Source organism: Zootoca vivipara, chromosome 7 (assembly GCF_963506605.1).
Source record: "Zootoca vivipara chromosome 7, rZooViv1.1, whole genome shotgun sequence".
In the NCBI taxonomy this organism is placed as follows: Eukaryota; Metazoa; Chordata; class Lepidosauria; order Squamata; family Lacertidae; genus Zootoca; species Zootoca vivipara.
Genome location: NC_083282.1, coordinates 7,818,556 through 7,832,917, shown reverse-complemented (window position 1 = coordinate 7,832,917; position 14,362 = coordinate 7,818,556). Strand labels below are relative to the sequence as shown.

General features: G+C 44.1%; 1 protein-coding gene across 1 annotated transcript in view; it reads right to left on the bottom strand.

Annotated features, from left to right (window-relative positions):
* CACNA1E (calcium voltage-gated channel subunit alpha1 E) overlaps positions 1-14,362 on the bottom strand; it is a 281,416-nt gene that overhangs the window by 121,140 nt on the left and 145,914 nt on the right. The window contains exons 11-17 of the mRNA XM_060277446.1: positions 11,679-11,791; positions 10,974-11,086; positions 10,495-10,626; positions 8,731-8,803; positions 6,122-6,239; positions 4,297-4,364; positions 94-191 (exon numbers count right to left, since the gene is read on the bottom strand). Of these exons, the coding sequence (XP_060133429.1) occupies positions 94-191; positions 4,297-4,364; positions 6,122-6,239; positions 8,731-8,803; positions 10,495-10,626; positions 10,974-11,086; positions 11,679-11,791 (715 nt within the window). The remainder of the gene's footprint in view (positions 1-93; positions 192-4,296; positions 4,365-6,121; positions 6,240-8,730; positions 8,804-10,494; positions 10,627-10,973; positions 11,087-11,678; positions 11,792-14,362) is intronic.

The following is a 14,362-nucleotide window of genomic DNA, read 5'->3' as shown; positions in this document are numbered from 1 at the left end:
TTTCTTTTGAATGTGAACTCAATCGTCACGACTACAGCAAGTTTTTAGGGGGTGAGGAGAGGGTGCCCTATGACAGACGAGGCGGCCACTCACTCTATAGCAGGCATGTTGGGGGCAGACATTGGACTGACTTCCTTGGCTTTCTGCAAGGCATGCTTCTGATTAAAAGCCTCTTCTTCTTCCTGCTCATCCTAAAGAAAAGACAAAGGAGCTGGTTAAAAGGGAACATAGCAGAATTCACTATTTTCCCACATGTTATGAGCTTTGTTATAAGAGCAAGATGAGATCTGTGGAACCAGAGTCATGACTCCAATTTCGAGCTGAAACCAGTTGTTTTTGAAATCAAATTCTTGGAAGTTAAAGCTTTTAAAAATCTTTACAACACTGCATCACACGAAGGTGACCAGACTGGAACTGACTTCCAAGTCCTAAGACCTCAGTCCCAAGCACGGATACTTGGAAGTAAGTCACATTCATGGAGGCAGCTGCCCATTCAAACTGCCTCCCATTACATATCAGGCAGATGTGGTCTTTATCGTCTTCTCAGAGCCTGTCAAAGACATTCCTTCTTCAACAAGCCTTTTAAGTGGAGTTTGTTTGTCTTTTAAATCCCAGGTTGCGTCTGCATTTAATCTGAACTGTTCTATATCTGAGATGCTTTTATGTGCTATTGTTAAATCGAAGCGATTCACAAATGGAACTCAATAAACAAATGGACATTTCACTTTCATCTCTGTTTACAGGCTTTGGAGAGTCCTGCGGTTGTTTTTGAAGCTAGAAACTGACTATTAGCCAGCTTTTCTTTTGCAAAGAACAAGAAGTTGTGTGTGTGTGTGTGTGTGTCACCCAATTGGCAGCAGGCTCAGGACACTTCACACCCTTCCTAATTGATTTATGGAATTTGCTGCTACAAGATACGGTGGTGGCCACTAGAGGATTAGGGGGAGTTAAAAGCGGATTAGACAAATTCAGGGAGAATAAGCCTCTCAACTGGATTTTTGCAATGATAGACATACAGTATTTCCATGTTTGTGGCCGGAAAGTTCCTTATTACTAGATAATTGCATGTGCAGGTGGGTATAACAGCAGGAAGGAGCTGTTGCCTTCATGCCCCATTCTGGGCTTCCCAGTAGTAACTGGGTGGGCATTGTTGAAAACCAGTGACTGAGCTAGATGGATCTTTGGTCTGCCCCAGCAGGGCCAATCTTAAGCTCTCAAAAGCATTTTCAGCACACAGCTCTATTGCAATGATGGCAGTTCTGCATTCAGGACGCTCATTATCTGTGTTATCCAACAAAGTCTGTATATTCCACGTTCCAAATTTCAATTGTCTTTTACAACCACTGGGTGGTGACCCCACTGGGCACGGCAATCCAGTTAGGGGGGAAGGGAGACAAACGATGTTTAGGGCACCTTTTCTAGCCCCTCCCCCTTTCGGGGTGAGCAGAGTGGATTCTAAAAAGGACTGCTCACACATGGATACACATATAGCAAAAATTATTTGAACAGGGAGCTCCCTGTAACTTGCATTGCTCCCTGGGGTTGGTGAGTGGACACTGTCCTTTGGCCTGGAAAGGAGATGCAGAAGTGCATTTACTTTCACCTCTGAAGTTATTATTATCGTTTATCACACTTACACCCCACTCCTCCTCCAAACACCTCTGAGTGTCACAGTCTTGGGGTCTCAGATCCCTCAGACCTTAGGGCAGCTGCTTCTGGCTTCCACCACCAGCAGGGAGACCTTTTCCTCTGTCTTCCCATCTGACCAGAGGAGCCCTGCTCATCGCTGGGGGGTAACGGCTGGGGAGATAAGCTAGCCAACCAGCCTGTCCTCTGCCCTGCCTCCTTTCCTTGACTTTGCTAGAGGAGCTTAAAGGTAAAGGTACCCCTGACCATTAGGTCCAGTCGTGACCGACTCTGGGGTTGCGCGCTCATCTTGCATTATTGGCCAAGGGAGCTGGCGTATAGCTTCCGGGTCATGTGGCCAGCATGACAAACCCGCTTCTGGCGAACCAGGGCAGAACACGGAAACGCCGTTTACCTTCCCACTGTAGCGGTCCCTATTTATCTACTTGCACTTTGAGGTGCTTTCAAACTGCTAGGTTGGCAGGAGCTGGGACCGAGCAACGGGAGCTTACCCCGTCGCAGGGATTCGAACCGCCGACCTTCTGATCGGCAAGCTCTAGGCTCTGTGGTTTAACCCACAGCGCCACCTGCGTCCCTGCTAGAGGAGCATAGTTCCTGCCAAACCTTACCAAACCTGCCCTGCTTTGCCTCAGCACTACTTGTTTCTGTATGGCAGCTAGAACTGAGTCACACACCTCAAGATGATTCTTGGAGCAATGCAGAAGGAGGGCATGGCATCGCCCTCTCCACAACTGGCATATTTACAGCTTACTTCTGAATTAGGCAAGTTACCACCACCATACTGCTTCCACTTCCTTCCAGGTGTCGTTTTTATTAATTAGGTGGGCACAAAATACTGGGGGGGGGGAACGACCTCTCTCTCTCTCTCTCACCTGCTGGGGAGATGTGTATTTGTCTGCTTCAGAGTTAAATTAGACAATGCCATCAATTACTACGCTCTGTTACATCCACATTAGCCATGTCAGAGATACATTTGCACTGGAGGGTCTTGCTCGGAGTCCAGGAAGTACAAGTTGATGAATCCATGTTGGAAATGGGAGATACGGAATGGGATAATTCCATTCCCACTCTGAGAGCGGCAACCGGCCCGGTTGCTTAGCTAGCTCACTGTGACCCGTGCGGTTTCCTGGAACACCGTCACACACCAATTCCCAGTGAAGCCTTCCTTGGCATGGCCCCAACTCATAATTGTTCGTTAATGATAACTGCGCCACTGTCAGATAGCAGAGGATTTGGAGGAAAACAAATAACATTTGGGGCATGGTGCTTTCAATGCACCAACTGTAATAAACCCTGACCTTTGTAATAAATGGAATGACCATTGCCACAGACCAGGTAATCTGAGGGCCAAACTAGATGCAATGCCATCCATTCAATTAGCAATCGTATGAAAGGCTTTTTAAAAAGTAAAGTGCCGGTGGGGAAAAATCCAGATCAGGACTTTGGTGAGGTCCCCACCCCAGCAATTTACTTTTAAGAAGCCATTTGCAGAAATTGTCATTTCATGAATGGTGTTGTGTCTGGTTTGGCCTTGAAAGGAAACAATCCCTTGGCAAATTTTCCCGCACAAGCCCCACAAGCCCTACTATCACAGGGAAAGGTTGAGAGATCAAAAACAAAACTCAGCCAGACAGATGAGTTGCCTTTGCCATGGTTGCAGAAAGGATAGGCCAGGCACACCTCACAGAAATTTAATCAATGAGGGAAAATAATAGGTACTGAGAATTCAAGGCAGTGAGAAAAAAACTCCAGGCTGCAACTAGGAACAGGGCCTCCTCTGTGGGGGCACCTCTCCCTTGGAGCTTTAGGGATGCTTTTAACTGCTTGTTTGGACTGTGCTGCTTACAGGAATCTTTGCTGCTTTATTCTCTTTTAAATTTTTATTCTCTTTTTTAATTGGGTTGTTTTCAGTGGTATTCTATTATCATTTTTAATACTCACTGCCACTCAGTATAGGCTGGGCTAGATGGACCAATGGTCTGTATTTCAAAAAATATTTTCGCATATTCCTGAGCTGAGGTCTTGCCATTCAGAATCTTCTGTGGTTTTGCTCTGGTGAGCAGGGGCTCAAATCGTGTCCCATCAAAATTATATCCGCGTCACATATTGATCTGGAAATCCCCTTTCTTCCCTCTATTGCCCCCCTCCCCCCTCTTCTCCCTCTAAAAACTGACTTCCTTTTTATTTCAGGTTATATTCCAGGATGTTAAAAATATATATGTGGTTAGACGGAATAATGATTTAGAGGTTTAATTTGAGTATAGGTGGAATAAGAAATTATATATGATGTATAGATGAAACACACATGTATATGATTTATTTATAATTTATTTATGATTTTTTAAGTAAAATTAGGTATAAATTTTGTTTATTTAAGATTAAGTTTGTATTAAGTTGAAAGTATCATTTTCTTACTTTGTCATTTGATATCTGTTATTTGAGTTTGATATTTGTTATTTGAGTTTGAGTTTTGTTAGTATTGTTTACTTAATTTTTTAGTTTTCCGTTTGTTGATTATGCTTTGTTGTTTGTTTGTTTGTTGTTTATATTTTGTACAAGTTTTTTAACTTTAATAAAGTTCATTTTTTTAAAAAAAACATATTGATCTGGACAGAACTTGTGGCTCTTACCAAAGAGGTCTAGATTTACCTTTGTCAGCTCCTGCGCATTAGCTAGGTTATCCACAGCAATGGCCAAGAAAACATTAAGCAGGGTATCTAAAAGAGTTGAGGGTGAATGAAGCATCCGATTAGACCAGCTGGATGGACATAATGCAGACATTCCTGCCCTGTGGAAGAGGGTAATGGCACCTGCAATTGCAAAACCACCCCACCCCCACCCCATATTAGGGGCCTATACTGCAGCAGGGTGGGTTGAAAGATGGACTCTCACATGATCATAGGGGAGTTTCCCGTATCCTCACTGCACCAAACTTGAAACTTAGCTCTAGTTACAGGTAGGTAGCCGTGTTGGTCTGAGTCGAAGCAAAATAAAAAAAATTCCTTCAGTAGCACCTTAAAGACGAACTAAGTTTTTATTTTGGTATGAGCTTTCGTGTGCATGCACACTTCTTCAGATACATTTGAAACAGAAGAGCCAGACCCTTATGTATATTCAGAGGGTGCTGGGGGTGGGTGGGAATGGGTGATGGGCTGATAGGAGTGGTAAACCTGTTGATGGCTGTTAACGACCGCTGATGACTGCAATAGGTCCTGCGGGGGGAAAAGCAAGGGCTATGAACAAAGACATAGGATTCTTATCTCATTATGCATGATCAAGCTTTCTTTAGCGCCTCAGCCCTTGCTTCCCCCCCCCCCCGGACTAATTGCAGTCATCAGCGGTCGTTAACAGCCATCAACAGGTTTACCACTCCTATCAGCCCATCACCCATTCCCACCCACCCCCAGCACCCTCTGAATATACATAAGGGTATGGCTCTTCTGTTTCAGTGTATCTGAAGAAGTGTGCATGCACATGAAAGCTCATACCAAAATAAAAACTTAGTTGGTCTTTAAGGTGCTACTGAAGGAATTTTTTTTATTTTGCTTGAAACTTAGCAATACTGATGTGGTTCTATCCCATGTGATCTTTCTTTTATATCTTTCCTTCTAATATCATCAGTGTGGGATGGGGCCCTGCCAACCACAGAAAAATGGTAACCGCCTCACCTATCCAAGGGCTACGATTTCAAACGCAGGACCACTTCTACAAGTGTGTTCCTAGACTCAGGAATATGGCAGAGTGAAGGGGATGGGCTGCTTAAGACTAAAAGGACAGTCATGTGGGCCAAGCAGCAAGTCAAGATAAAACTCAAACTAGACAAGGTGCCAGGAGGTACATTATCAGTTCGCCACAGAGCCTTTAAAAACTAAAATGCAGCTTCTGGAGCAAGGGAAGTGGAGGAGGGTGGGGAATGCATAACCCTCCCCCTCCAAGTATTGTTATTTTTTAAATTAGGCCTCCCCTGCTACTTTTACAAAGGAATTTTTTTCTCCTAGTGGGAGATAAGAAATTTGGATTAGAAAAATTGCCTGGGGCGAAATTGCACCTCTTCCTCCCACCCCCTCCTGTTTAGGGTTGCCAGACTCGATAGAGGACAGGACTTCTGTGCCTTTAATTGCCCTGCTCTCTTTTGAGTCTGGGAACCTTAAAGAGAAACCAGCAGACCCTTTGTTTAATTTCCAAGCAAAGGGTCTGCTGGTTTCTCTTTAAGGTTTCCGGACTCAAAAGAGAGCAGGGCAATTCATGGCATAGAAGTCCTGTCCTCTGTTGAGTCTGGCAACCCTACTCCTGTTTTGCAGCCTACCATGGCAGGACTTTGGTACAAACAAACCACAGTGTAGAGATTGGCAATGCAGTTCCCCTTTGCAGCAACATTGACAGAAGTGCTCTCACGCTACTTCTCTCCATGGTGCTGAAATTTACAAAATATCACATCGGAACCACCATCAAGGCAAAGCAATAGGAAGGATACAGTTTCCAAAGAGCGTGAGGATGATGAAGTAGATGGATGACCACATTCCTGAGCTGACGCCACCTTGGGAGCGAATTCCATTGTACATCACTTCATTCCAGTCTTCACCTGTCAAAATCTAAACGAACAAGCAGCTGTTACAACGACGTCCTTATTTTACACTTCAGAAGAGGTTGTTTCAGTTATGGAGAACCTACTAAGTCACTGAAACAAATGACACAAAGAAAAAAAGGAAGGAATGAAATGAAGAAGGAAGGCACTTTTTCCTTCCTTCTTCTAACCAACCACCCATTTTCCCTTGGCCCCAAATTCTGCCTTTCTTATATAACAATAAGGCAAAAGAATAGTAAGAACTGTACAAAAGGGGTACAGTCCCTCCTCAGAGGCCTTACTGTCCTACTGCCCATTTTAGAAAAGACGGGTTGGAAGTGGGGGCAAAGAAAAGCCCAATAAAATTATACTGAGAGCCAAAACTACAGAATCAGCTGCACTGAACAACTTCAGGCTGCCGATGGGGGGAAACTCTAATTTCCAAATGGTCCTCCCAATTTATTTATAAGGAAAAAGTACAAACACAGCTTCCAGTACAAAGCCAGTAGGTGGTTCCCCCACACAGGGTGCTGAGCCAAGGGGACACAAAATTGAGAAGATCCATCACTGAGAAGATCAAACCAAATTTGGCCTCGCTTAGGGTGCCATACCACCAAAGATTACCAAAGTCCATGCCAGTGCTACTGTTCTGCTCACACAGCAGACTTAAACTTGTGCAACTGAACAGCCCCCTCTCCTCTCCTCTCCTCTCCTCTCCTCCTGCACACCTTCAAAATATGGTCCAAAGGGTTTGTGGACCCGCTGTTGGCTGTGTACCTTGCCTCTGAGGAAGAAGCAGTGAAGCAGTGAAGAGTTCGTTCTCATTAGGAGTCTTCGCAATGTCAAGGTGGTGTTCCTTGAAAGCTTTGGCTCAATGAGTTATTATTGAGGAAGGATTCATTTAAAGGGAAAGAATTCTCAACAGAGAAGACTAGGCTGCTCCAGCCAGGTGTGTAGGTGTTGTGGGAGATTCAGAGGAAAGAACAAGAAAAGGAAAGGAGCAGAGGGCAGCCGAGCTTCTATGGAGCACAGAATTAGGGGAAGATTATGAGAAGGGACTATGGTGAGTGAATGAGGCATGGAGAGCTTTGTTATAAAGAAAAGGAGAATGTCAAAGCAAAAGAGAGCCACTGCAGAAACTGAAGTCAGTGGGTGACAGGATCAGAGCAGTGAAAGAAAGGCTATTTTAACAGAGGTACTCTGAAATGACCAGAAATTATGAGTTGCTACTCTAGTCAGGAGGTGGCTGAAATAGCATTAACCATACCATATATGAAGATTTCAGGACAGATTTGAGGGCTGCTACACATGCGGGTGCCGCTGTGGTCTAAACCACTGAGCCTCTTGGGCTTGCTGATCAGAAGGTTGGAGGTTCGAATCCCCACAACGGGGTGAGCTCCCGTTGCTCGGTCCCAGCTCTTGCCAACCTAGCAGTTTGAAAGCACATAAAAGTGCAAGTAGATAAATAGGTACCGGTACCGCTCATGAGATATACATGTCTTTTCTATATCCTAGTTTATCACGGCATAGTTTTGTTTTTGCACTGGACTGGATGAATCCCAAGCCGGAATTAAGATTGCCGGAAGAAATCTCAACAACCTCAGATATGCAGATGACACAACCTTGATGGCAGAAAGTGAGGAGGAATTAAAGAACCTTTTAATGAGGGTGAAAGAGGAGAGCACAAAATATGGTCTGAAGCTCAACATCAAAAAAACTAAGATCATGGCCACTGGTCCCATCACCTCCTGGCAAATAGAAGGGGAAGAAATGGAGGCAGTGAGAGATTTTACTTTTTGGGCTCCTTGATCACTGCAGATGGTGACAGCAGTCACGAAATTAAAATACGCCGGCTTCTTGGGAGAAAAGCAATGACAAACCTAGACAGCATCTTAAAAAGCAGAGACATCACCTTGCGAACAAAGGTCCGTATAGTTAAAGCTATGGTTTTCCCAGTAGTGATGTATGGAAGTGAGAGCTGGACCATAAAGAAGGCTGATCGCCGAAGAATTGATGCTTTTGAATTATGGTGCTGGAGGAGACTCTTGAGAGTCCCATGGACTGCAAGAAGATCAAACCTAATTTAGATCTTGTTGTTCCCGCAAGGGGATGATGACAATAAAGATATCTTATCTATCCATTCTGAAGGAAATCATCCCTGAGTGCTCACTGGAAGGACAGATCCTGAAGCTGAGGCTCCAATACTTTGGCCACCTCATGAGAAGAGAAGACTCCCTGGAAAAGACCCTGATGTTGGGAAAGATTGAGGGCACAAGGAGAAGGGGATGACAAAGGATGAGATGGTTGGACAGTGTTCTCAAAGCTACGGACATGAGTCTGACCAAACTGCGAGAGGTAGTGGAAGACAGGAGTGCCTGGCGTGCTCTGGTCCATGGGGTCACGAAGAGTCGGACACGACTAAACAACAACAACAACAACTTAAACAGAAGCATTACTAAAGGACATAGGTATCGGAGCTCATTTCTTCAGCTGCAGACTCCTCGCCCCCAGAGTTATACCTGGAAAACTGTCATGATGGCTGCAGGGAAGGTGTCGAAGTTTGCAGAAGGAGTCCCATCCATAAAATTAAATCTGTAGAGAAGAAGAAGTTAAAAAACACACACGCTAGAACAAGCTTCTATTTCTGGCCCACCAGCAGAAGATTAATCTACCCTCTATCTCATCTGCCACTGTCATTTTTGTCATTTCCACATAGATATGATGAAAGTGGTATGTATGTCTGCATCCCAGTCTCCTGCACATATTTACCAGTATCTACTTTGTATACTCTATTCTGCAACCAAGATTCAAGATTCAATATAATTCTCTATGTATTTTCTGCGCATGGAACAAGGTGGCAAAAGAGAATGGAGGAAAATTAAGAGCAAATAGTAGAAAAGATGAACAAGATTTAGCAACAGGAGCCCCAGAGAACAGTAGGGATCTGTGTATGACCCCCAGTTCCACTTCCTGATCCCTGATAGCACTGCCCAGATTTAGCACTGCTTTCCTGGGATCAGATACATGGCCTACACCAGGCATAGGCAAACTCGGCCCTTCAGATGTTTTGGGACTACAACTCCCATGATCCCTAGCTAACAGGACCAGTGGTCAGGGATGACAGGAATTGTAGTCCCAAAACATCTGGAGGGCCGAGTTTGTTGGATTTTTTGAATAGTCAAGTTACTTTAGATCCGGTCTAAAGTAAATACTGTCTGTTTAAGAAAAACAGGTGCCGGTGTTTCTGTTAATTGCTCACAGGCGTGGGCTCTGCTTCTTGTATATAAGGCTCTGCCAGAAAGCCTTCTGTATCTCTTAGTTAGATCTTTCAGTTTGATTCATCTCTTAGTAGATCACTCTCTCAGTTGTTCTCAGTTTAAGAGATTCCAAGTTGAATCTTAGTAAGAGAGAGACTCAGTTTAAGAGATTCCTTAGTTGAATCTTAGTATGAGAGTTGTTTAGTTATAATGCTAGTTTGCTGTTAATTCTTGGGTAGTTTAATGGGAGTTTTGTGGGAGGTTTGGAAAGTGGGTAGATAACACTGCTAAGAGAGAAAGCATTTATCTTTAGTTTAAAGTCTCTTTAGAGTCAGTTTGTTTTTCAGTTAAAGAAACCCAACTGTTTGTATTTTCATCTGCATACTTTTACAAGTGTGCAGCTAGTAAGGGGTTTCATATAAGGGAGATAATTCCCTACGCTCTTGGTGGTATTTTCTAAGCCAGGTCAACTTCTGACTGCGTATACTCTGCGTGAAGCATACTTTAAAGGGCCGCTGTAAAACTGGGATATATGATTTAGGTTAAGCAGGTTTCAATATCCAGTTTTCTCCAATATTATTCTTATCATATATATATATTATTTCTCAATAGAGTTTGCCTATGCCTGGCCTACACATTTTTAAGTCTTTCTCTACAGGAGTGAAGGCAATAAACCCTTCAAAAGCGAGGTGGTACAAACAGTGCTTTTTTTCTTTAACAAAAAAATGTTTAGGGGTACTCTCATTTTCCTACTGATATTGAAATATTGCCCATCAATGAGGCCAAACTTAGATTCACAAAATGTTCAGGGGTATGCGTCCCCCCAGAAAAGAAAGCACTGAGTATGAAAAGGCCACTATAAGTTGGAGGAATAGAGCAAGCAATTGCCTTGGGCTGCTTGAGAAGAAGCAAGTAGCTTTATGGATAAACAACCTGGTGAAAGCTAGTGAGGCAGCTTTATTAAATATTCTGAGATACTGGTCGGCATTTGAAAAACAGACAAACATGGCCTGGCCATCTGCTTACCTGCCACCGAAGAGCTGCATCCCAAGCAGGGCAAAGACTACAATGAAGAGGAAAAGGAGGAAGAGGAGGCTGATAATAGACTTCATAGAACTCATCAGTGAGACCACCAAATTCCTCAAGGAAGCCCAATACCTGGAAAATCCAGATGTTACTGTAGCATGCTTCCTAAAGCATTGCAATGATCTTTCAACTTGGGCTGGCTTTTGTTAGCCAGCAGGTGTATGCATGCCTGTGTGTCGGGGGCAGAAGGGGAGTTTCCATTATTGACCAGTGTTGTCCAATTTATTTAGCTTTGTTTAGCTGCTTAGCCAGATGAATTAAACGCTATCAATAGTACAGGTTATAAATGGGACGGGGAAACTGGGTTGTTGATGGAACAAGGAGGAACAACAGGGCGACAAAAGGAAAAGTGGGGGTGACATTTGCTCAGGGAACATTTTTAGAAAAATTAGGGGGACGAGCTCGTTTGTTTTACTCACTTTGTGATTTTAAATATCCTTAGAAGTCGCAGGGCTCGTAAGACGCTAATCCCAAAAGAGGTTCCCGGTCTGAAGATAGTCCAAACCACTTCAAAGATGCTTCCCACTGTGACCTGAGTCATCAAACACATACAGATGAAAAAAGAAAATGAATCAGCTATGAATGGAAAGGAGAAGTAAATGACCAAATCCAACCAACATCTCAACCCCCTTCTCAGCTACCCTCTCTCAGCAATCCCAGAAGGACAGAGTCTCCCTGGCAAGAGACTTTAACTGGAAGAAAGGCCCTCCTTATGACCAGGGCAGTCTCGAGCAGGTCGGGCGCCCTGGCGCTGAGGGGCGGAGATCGCTCCGGCGCCCCCGCTCTCGCAGGGCGCAGCATGGTTTCCACGCCTACCAGCTCGGCACCCTGGCGCACCGCGCCACCGGGGCTCTACCTAGAGCCGGCCCTGCTTATGACATGTTTGTGGACTCTGTGAAGTGAATATATGAATGAACAATCTGTTTCATTCAAATTCCTGTAATCCTCCGCCAATTCCTGCACTGACAAGATGGTAATTTGGCTCTTGGAGGTGTTACAATAACACCTCATTTCCACCCCCTCTCCCCTTCCAGGATCTTCTACACTTCCCCAGAGAATCTTCTACCCCTCTCTGTCATTTGCACTTGTTCTGTGCCACTTCTTATCTGTGCCACAGTGCTTACCCCACAGTCAAAGCAGTTGAAAGAAGAATGAAAATAAAGACGGGGCCCCATCCCGTACATCTTCAAGGACATCTCTAGGAGGAAGAGGCCCAGAAATATAAACTCTGCATAGTCTGAAAAGAAAGAAATTCAGGTGTGTTCATTCGATCTCTGCTTCTCTCCATCCACTATTGCAGCAAAACTTCACAGTACTGCATGATGAACCCACCCAGAGCTGGTTCATGCTGAGAAATTTCTCCCCATGCAGGCACGCAACATGAACCAGGCCACAGGAGCAGGACTTTGTTGCCATCTGTGTAGCTGCAGCTTCTAAGAAAAATGTGGTGGTGAGAACAGAAGTAGGGCAACTTCCTTGCATGGGACAGAAAGACCACTGACCAATTTCTAGTTGACCACCTGGTACTCGCTGGGGAAGTCTTGAGACGAATGTTGGACCTTTGACCCAACCAGATGCTTCTTACACTCCTTCCTAACCACGGTGCACACTCAAGATCACTGAACACAGATCATGCCTCTGCGGAGAGCTCTTTACCATAGTTAAAAATGCATTGGTGAAACCACACAGGGTCCATAAAATGAAATGAAAATAGACCACATGAGGTTGAGGTTGGCCCATCCTTAGCCTGACCTTTCTTCAAGAGATTAGTTTGATGGTGTGAATTGGTCGAAAAGCTGGAAGCAAAGCTGTAGTCTGGGGACTTCAGTTCCCCAGGAAAACTCCTTGTCAGTTCTGCTAGAGCTATTTAGAATCATAGAGTTGGAAGCGACCACAAGGGCCATCCAGTCCAACCCCCTGCCAAGCAGGAAACACCATCAAAGCATTCTTGACATATGCCTGTCAAGCCTCTGCTTTAAGACCTCCAAAGAAGGAGACTCCACCACACTCCTTGGTAGTAAATTCCACTGCCGAACAGCTCTTGCTGTCAGGAAGTTCTTCCTAATGTTTAGGTGGAATCTTCTTTCTTGTAGTTTGAATCCATTGCTCCGTGTCCGCTTCTCTGGAGCAGCAGAAAACAATCTTTCTCCCTCCTCCATATGACATCCTTTTATATATTTGAACATGGCTATCATATCACCCCTTAACCTTCTCTTCTCCAGGCTAAACATACCCAGCTCCCTAAGCCGTTCCTCATAAGGCATCGTTTCCAGGCCTTTGACCATTTTGGCTGCCCTCTTCTGGACACTATTTCTTCAGCCTGCTATTTTATACAACGGCAGCTTTTTGTGAGGGCTCTCTAAACAATGTTGCGGTTGGCCCAGCCAAACCTGTAGCAATTAAAGAGGTTGTTGCTGTGCTTGTGTCTGGGGGAACATGGCAGTTGCCATACTACTAATGCTCCTTTCTTCTGGGCTCAGAATCAACAACTCCCCTTCAGAATAAGCTTGTAAAAAATGGTGGCCAGCAATATTGTGCTTATCAGTTGCTGGGGGTTTTAAAAAAATGAAAAGTCAAACCCAAACAACACAAAAATATAACACTAAAATTGAAACGGATACAAAACTAAAACAACACAAAAGCTTCAAACATTCATCTACATAATACCACAGAAGAAAGTTTACTGTTGTTTCAGGCTTCACTGTGGAGGGGTTTAAATAAATGGGATCAAATTAATAGCCAATTTCGTACCATCAGCCAGAGACTGGGAGAAGATATAGATTCAGGATATGCTCAGGCAGCAGATAACATTTTTACCACCTTTCCATTATAAGATATCCTCTGTTCTTTGCACCAACATACGCACGGAATCTTGTCTGGAAATCTTATCAATATTTATAGGATCTCATAAGAACATAAGAACCTAAGGATCTGATAAAGCATTTTTTGTTGGCAGCTAGAAAAACAATAGCACGGCAATGGAGAAACCTGGATAATGTGTCTTTGAAGATTTGGTAGGGAAACACATGGCAAATAGTAATATCAGAGAGAGAAAAAACACTTTATTCACATGTTTGATACAATGAAAAGCACACCCACAGGATTTTAGTGCTGTTTGGTGGGACTTTATTTGATGCACAATTGATAATAGAGACTAGGAGGCATTACCAGAAGCGGCAAGAAGTGTTGGGGTGATGTCTTAGACAATTGATTAGAGTACACTTAGAACCAAATAGAAAAGCAATGACAAACCTGGACAGCATCTTAAAAAGCAGAGACATCACCTTGCCAACAAGGGTCCGTATAGTTAAAGCTATGGTTTTCCCAGTAGTGATGTATGGAAGTGAGAGCTGGACCATAAAGAAGGCTGATCGCCAAAGAATTGATGCTTTTGAATTATGGTGCTGGAGGAGACTCTTGAGAGTCTCATGGACTGCAAGAAGATCAAACCTATCCATTCTGAAGGAAATCATCCCTGAGTGCTCACTGGAAGGACAGATCCTGAAGCTGAGGCTCCAATACTTTGGCCACCTCATGAGAAGAGAAGACTCCCTGGAAAATACCCTGATGTTGGGAAAGATTGAGGGCACAAGGAGAAGGGGACGACAGAGGATGAGATGGTTGGACAGTGTTCTCGAAGCTACGAACATGAGTTTGACCAAACTGCAGGAGGCAGTGGAAGACAGGAGTGCCTGGCGTGCTATGGTCCATGGGGTCACGAAGAGTCGGACACGACTAAATGACTAAACAACAACAACAACAGAACCAAATGTAAGATTTAGACAAGCTATTTATGTGAGAGATGGTT